Source organism: Penaeus monodon, chromosome 1 (genome assembly GCF_015228065.2).
Source record: "Penaeus monodon isolate SGIC_2016 chromosome 1, NSTDA_Pmon_1, whole genome shotgun sequence".
Taxonomy (NCBI): Eukaryota; Metazoa; Arthropoda; class Malacostraca; order Decapoda; family Penaeidae; genus Penaeus; species Penaeus monodon.
The window spans coordinates 40624636-40631754 of NC_051386.1; the positions used below are offsets into that span (position 1 = coordinate 40624636).

At 38.3% G+C, this 7119-nt stretch overlaps 1 protein-coding gene across 1 annotated transcript; it reads right to left on the reverse strand.

Moving 5' to 3' along the window:
- Window positions 1–731: 731 nt before the first annotated feature.
- Window positions 732–6868, reverse strand: LOC119576777. Its single transcript, XM_037924418.1, has 5 exons — window positions 6748–6868; window positions 5264–5799; window positions 3244–3334; window positions 1582–1614; window positions 732–862 (listed from the first exon to the last, which is right to left on the reverse strand). The coding sequence occupies exons 1-5, from the start codon at window positions 6866–6868 to the stop codon at window positions 732–734; spliced, it is 912 nt and encodes a 303-aa protein (XP_037780346.1).
- Between the last annotated feature and the right edge of the window lie 251 nt (window positions 6869–7119).

A 7119-nucleotide genomic window follows, 5' to 3' on the forward strand; every position in this document is an offset into this window, starting at 1 on the left:
GCCTAGGTCACTTCAGATTTTTCTGGTCATGGGCTCTGGTCGCGGGAGCAGCAGCTGTTTCAGTCTCCCTGTTTTGAGTGAAAGCCTGGAGAGGCCAGCATGACAATTTCGTGGATAGACATGTTTTTGGCTGATGGTTTGACAGAGTCATCCTGTGCTTTGGATTTTCTCTTGCCAATAGAAGCCATATATGGCTTCAAAGTGTGGTCTGGGCCTTGCATGCTTTGTCATCATGTGTATCTCTTTGTGGGGGGTTTGTGAAATGTTTGCCATGTAATGAGCAGTTATTCCATTCTCTTATATCCCCACCTACCACGGAGTCCAACAAGGGGAAGCTGTATGTTAGAACTAATGCCTAATAACTACAGGGGTGGTGAAAGGATATACGCAGTCAATAGCCATTGTAACGGCACTCACGGGACGTGCGAGTGTCAACGGTGCCATGACTGCTTGACCCTAGCCTCCCGAAGGAAACCAGCTGATTGACCTGACCGAGCCACCTGTCTTGCTGGAATAAGGGACCAAAGAGGCGTGTTACTAGCTGCAGGGCGTACTTGTGCATGGCATGACTCAACCCCCAGGACGCCAAGCACAGCAAACACATGGGTAGGTGTGAATCCCTGGGGAGAGACCATAGGGGATGCCCTTCCTACCTACAAGATAGACATCATTGTTTGGAGCCCTTTGTTCATACCTCTCCAGTAAGTCAGCTACCCAAAGGCTGGTTCACCTCAGAGAGGGAGCTCAAGTCCTGCACCTCGTAGAGGCGGATCCAGTGGCAGGATGACTGCCCCTCTGGGGTCGAGGATGTGTTCCTTTACATATGCGAGTTCCTTTCGATGTCTGTGATTAGCCGAAGAAACTATACAAAAGATAGGAAAGCACCATTCAAAACAAATGAACTGAGCATAATCCAATACTTCCCAGATGCTGCCTTAATAATGCTATCTATTGGCATAGTCTAACGTTATTTGTGACATCAAAAATGTTGTTGTGACGTCATGAGTACTCTATTTTGTTTTCATCGATTGGTATTTATGTGTGCTTATTTTTAAATAAAAGAAAAGCAGTTCTTTGGTATAGGACGTTGTTATCATGCCGGCATATTACATAATATTGTTTTAATTCTAATATGAGATTATTGTGTGAATATAGTATATGGCAGTTTTTATCCCAATTCCAGGAAATAACTGTATTTTTCTTGTATCTTTCTTGGTTATTAAGACATTTCCTTATATAATACATTTATTCATATGAATTCAATTATAAATCTTATGTCTTAAGATCATGTATAATGTTTAAATGAGGTTTATATCTATATCAGTTACATGCTACACACATATATATATTAGATTGAAAAAAAGTGATTAAAAATAATATGGGAAAAACAAAGATAAAATATTTCTGTGGAAAAGGTCATAGTCTCACCTATTAAAACAAGGGGTTATGTCCCTCAACCCCAAATGGTTACATTCCCTAGACATAATAGTAAATTAAGTTAACCATAAATATATATTTTTGTGTATTTTAGCCCATTTTACAGCATACTTTGCCATAGAAATGCCAAGGTGGAAAAAATACCATGCACAAACACAACTGAACCAAAATGCACAACTGAAAGCACATATAACAAAAGCAAGAGAAAATGCCAATATAGCTTAGCATTAGAGCAGTGAAAACAAATAAAAAAGAAAGATTACAAAATACTGCAAACTCAAAATTGAATACATATATGTGCAATAGATTCTAAAAACAAAAACGAATGCAATCATCACAAATTATTTGTATGAAAACATGCTACTTGAGTGTTATCTATTTCCTATAAGGGGGAAGTGATGGAGGATTTGACTCAAGCCTACGCATTCTTCCACTATCTCTGTTGAACATTTTAATATGATGATAATAATCTGTTTATTTGTTAAACTTTTTCGCAGCATGAACATATAAGGTCATTAGCGGTGTATCCAAATATAGTGATAGCGTGATAGTGGAAAGCCCCCAGATAAGGAAGTGCAATATGACATCAAAGGTCACATGGCACTATGGTAAAGTAGGGTTAGGAATGAGTTAATGATTAGGGTAAAGTTGCAAGTTGAACAGTACTAGAGGGTAGTATGGTAGTGAAAAGGATAGAGAGGGAGAGGTGATGGGGCATAGCATATGGTAAAGGTTGTTATAAGGGATGGATTTAAGGGAGCATTATGATAAAGTATTGTGGCGAAACGGGCAAAATGAGTTTAACAATTAGGACAAGTCGACAGAAGAAAGGGATAGAAAAAGGAAAGGAAAGGAGAAGAAAAGACCATGCAAAATTGGTTGAGACGAGGGCTGAGGACCAAGGTAGGGGTGATCCCCACATTTTGCCTCAACCCCCGTCTCCTAAGCCACCTCATGACAACAACGAGCAAGGGATTGGCTGGGGGGTATGATAAATTCTCAAGGTCATAAATATATCAATTATCTCTTCTTTAATACCTCCAGATAAATCAATACATACATCAATTAATCCAAGTCCTTTTTTAAGATTTCCTTTAACATCATCACAGAACACCCGAATTTTTATTACAAATTGAAAAAAAAGTTTAAAAAGTTCATAAAAACAAGAATCAGATCTTTAAAATTGCGAAACTAAAAGAGAACTGAAAACTAGTTCCTTTTAACGACTTAAAAAATTGTAACAATGGAAGCCACTATGCAAAATATAAAAGAGCACCAGCCTCTCGTTCACTTCCTCGAATGTATATTCATCGAGACGAATATTCTGCCACGCAAAACATTTCTTAAACCCACAAATACCTTGCTCGAAGATGCGCTGCAGTCAGATCCCGTAAAAAAATAATAAAAGAATAAATAAATAAATAAAAAATAAAATGAATAAAAAAAAAAAAATAAAAAATAAAATAAAATGAATAAGTAAATAGAGGACAGCCCATCTAGGATGCCTCCTGCCTCAACCAGTAGTAGCTACTGTCCCGAAAAGGTGAGAATCACCTAATTATACACAGGTGCTTCCAAGGAGTACAGGTAGCAAAGTGCTTATCTTTACGTGCTAGAATTTTACTTTTTATCTTTGGCCAGGCAAACCACAATGATTAGGTGTGAAAATATCACTAAAAAGATGAATTTGTTTTAAAAGATGAAGTTACTTATTAAAATATAATAATAAAAAAAAGTTCAATGCCAATTAAGAGAAAACTTTGAGCTATAACTAAGTTTCTTTTATTATTGTTTCCTCAAGCCTACAGCCCTTAACGCTGGCGCTCCTCGTGGTGCTAAATGTGGCATCATATCGAGATGTGCTCCCATAATCAATTTTGATAGGCTTCCATAATTTCTGAAGACAAAATAACACGAAAAAAATGTAAACTAAAGATCCCCGCTCATAGGACATCCGTGTGGCCTCTTCTTCCGTAAGAGGGGATGGTGTCTTCGCCTCCACGATAGTCAGTGTCCAACCAGCTGTATTGCGCCCACTCCTCTCTATGGTCAAAGCCACTATTTTCCTTTCTACTGGGAAATCCACTCGGACTTTATCTAGAGGGGGCACTATTAATTAACATCAAGTGTGAGCTCTCCTACTCTTGATGAACCCACACTATAAAAATACAATAATTATAAGAGGGTTACTGATGATCTCATTTCAGTCTTAGAGGTAACAGAGAAGGGTAATATCAAACAATTGATAATCTTACATTTCTTGATATATTGAATTATAAATAATTAAACTTTTACAACTAAAAACCTTAATTGAAACAGATGTCCACTTCTCCAATAAGGTGTGTAGTATAGACTGTTCTTCTCTTATGTCTTCCTTCTCGAATCCTTTGTCTGTACAGACTTTTCTCAATTTTCTTCATGTCTTCACTGTATCAGTTCAGAGGATTCCTAAGGATGGCATATGCTTTACAATCTGGTGGATCTCTCCAAGGACTTCTCATGAAGCAAACACAACAAAAACAGGAGAGAGAAGAAAAAAAACATTCTCCTTGAATGGGTTTTAAATCCTCAAAATGACAGAGAAACATCTGAATGGTATTCAAGGGCCACGTGTCAGCCACTAGCTCTTTCGGGCATTTACCAGGCACTTGTTTCGGTTCCCTCTCTCTCTCTGGTTATGACTATAATATCAGGGTTTAATAATGTATATTCTTAACATTTCAACATCTACTCAGGTCACATATAATACAAGCCTATGGTTCGTCTTAATCATACATGCATAATACAGGAAATTAAATAAATTTCTCCAGAAACAAAATTAATATTGGTTCTTCATTAAAATATCCATTATAGAACCTTAATATAATAAGCAACAGTGAAATATAACTGCGTACCCTCTAATTAAGAGAATGCATTGTGGGGGAAACAAAGAAAACTGAACTTTGGAGGGTAAACTCGCATATTTTAGTTTCCTTATCTTAGTGTAATAATGTAAACGTATATAGCACCTGATACAAAGATAGTAAAATAAAGTATTATCTTTCTAAGAAAATAAAATATCATCTTTCGGTAAATGTTACCGAGAGCGACGCACCCCCTCAGAGACTAAGTTCCAAAATCGGATTTTTTATATCTTTCCTCCAGCCAACGATCTTGGGGGATGCGTGGGGAATCGGGGGTTGAAGGGGGGGGGATAATGGATAGCACTGGGTGCCCATAGGAAGCTGCAGAAATCGAAAAAAGTGATTTATGAAACGTTAAAAAGTCGATTTTTCGAAAACCCGAGCCAAACATTGTCCGACGAACGAAGTAAACAAGCACAAAAATACGGTTAAAATCGGCTAAGGAAACTCTACGGACGTTCCCGCCACCATTGAAAGTCTACGGACCTAAGCGCCAGTTTTCGAAAAAGTCTACGCGAATAAAACCCGTCGGTCGGCAAAGGAAAATCTACGGGATTTCACATAATTCACATCCCCTGTGGTAATCGTACAATGCGTCCTAACCAATAAACCAACCTAACCTTAACCCTGTGGGATTTATACACTACGATATATATATTCCCTAGCCAGGGGGCTCTGCCCCCTGGACCCCCTGTGGTAATATATACGCCTATAAGGACCCCAATTTCTTACCACTTCGTGCCCAGAGACATTTATTTCGTTACAAAAAATTATTGCCACATACCGTCAGTGTGGGGGGTACAGACGAGCAGCGGCGAGGAGGAACTGATGTAATCTTTTATTTTCTTCGGGGTGGGCCATCACAAAGATGGCCCTAGCCAAATACCCAATAAAGTGGTACCTCCTCCTGCCGAAGCGGGCACTTTGGCTTTTGCATCCCTCCATTTCCGCTCGATCGTATTGGTGTGCGCCTTAGTGTCAGGGTCAACAAAATTGTATGAATGATTCACAGTTAAATGTTGATAGCCCTCTGTTTCAAGACAGTTGTATGCCTTCCAACAATCACTAATGACCGTTGTCCCTGGGTGGATACGCTCTTTAATGACTTTAAGCAAAGTAAGAGAGTCACGCGTCTGCACAGGTACGAAGAAGAATTTCCTACTTTTGCGGCATACTCCTCCAAAAACCCACTGACCTTCTATGAGTCGACCAACGTTATATTTTCTTTTACCAAATTTACTTTCATCAATTTCAACAATTTCCCCTGGCCCTCCTATCTGGTCTGACTCATTATCTAAACACCAAGAAATTAACACCTCCCGACAGAAGCTTGCCCAATCACAAATAGTCTTGTTTGGAAACTGAAAGTCGCTCCGTGCAGATTCGTAGGAAAAGGCCTCTCTTACATACAAGTTAACGAATTTTAAGTTAGTCTCAAAATCGAGCTTACTTAGGTGTTCTTAAAAAGTGATTTTTTGAAATTGCATCTAACTGTTCTATTATTTACTTTCTTTGATTTGTCGCACCGAAAATAATGTTCATTAGTAATGCGGCATTCTTGACCGCACTTTGGACAAGATAAAGCTGGATTAATTAATTTGTGCGACCGGCACAGATCGAGCAAGAGGTCGGCGTGGCCGCCGTATTGCTGCCAAAATTGCCCGTACCTACCATAAAAAACATTTATCAGTAGAATTGTAATGATATGAGCAAATAAAATATACGCAATACAATTACAAATTACTCTAATATATAAAAGAACATACCCCATGTCACACTGACGACAAAAGTTTGAGCTTGCTGCTGCCATGTCACCGGCTTAAGTGAGAGTGAGTGAGCAAGCGACCGCGAGTGTATTGTTCCGATATATGAGGCAATTACGGTAAACAAGCAGTAGTATTGTTAAATAATTAAGAATCTGATAATAGAAATGATAAGGAAAACCTACATAAAACCGCAACTACAGTTGAGAGAGCAACCAAATATATGTATTAGCATAAAAAAGTAAAGGAAATGTTGTTAGAAATAATATAAAATAATGATGGAAATAAATAACAAATCGGAAATGATTTCCATGGTTGTCAACAGAAAACGCGAGTCTCTGAACGGTGACATGCAGAGCCTATTTCCCTCATTTTCCGGGAAACATGAGTCCGCTGCAGATTTATTTATATTGTTTCTTAGTCTATTTTTTATGCTCTACAAGATGGCAATGTCCATTTTTCTCTATCTCAGTGCGTCACTCTCGGTAACTTTTACCCATCTTTCTAAATAAAATTTAAGTACTAATTATCTTACACAGCTAAAGACTAATTAACTGAGGTATACATAAGTAACGTATGTGTAAAGACCAAGTAAGTGAGGTATACAAAGGGTGGTCACAGACGAATTTTTGGGTCATTCTTACTTCGTGTCCTTGTGCTCATTACACAGCTCCGTCCGTCCATCCAGCCTGCATTAAGGACATGAGTTGGCACGTCCATATTTAAATCTGACGTGAAGCCCCGTAGAGTTTTTAATGGACACATTTCGGCTTGCATACGAGGTCAGCCTGCCGAAAGAGAAATCCATAAATTTGCGTTTCCAAAACTTCCATTACAACCCGACAGACTACTACACCACCAATATTTCTTATGCAACCAAAAAAAAATTCTAAGCAGTTGATTTAATATTCTTGTTATAATCTGACATTAAATGGTCTATAATTTGCAAGAATTCAATATTCCATTTGTACCTACCCAATCACAGGCCATAAATTATCATATGCAAAATTATTTTC

What these genes read in the sequence shown, in the direction of transcription:
- LOC119576777 (XM_037924418.1), bottom strand. Translation starts at nt 6,868, where the DNA reads ATGTGTCCATTAAAAACTCTACGGGGCTTCACGTCAGATTTAAATATG. An exon ending in AATGAGCACAAGGACACGAA is followed by an intron (nt 5,800 to 6,747) that starts GTAAGAATGACC and finishes TCACTTTTTAAG; the next exon opens with AACACCTAAGTAAGCTCGAT. An exon ending in GAGCGCCAGCGTTAAGGGCT is followed by an intron (nt 1,615 to 3,243) that starts GTAGGCTTGAGG and finishes ATGTGCTTTCAG; the next exon opens with TTGTGCATTTTGGTTCAGTT.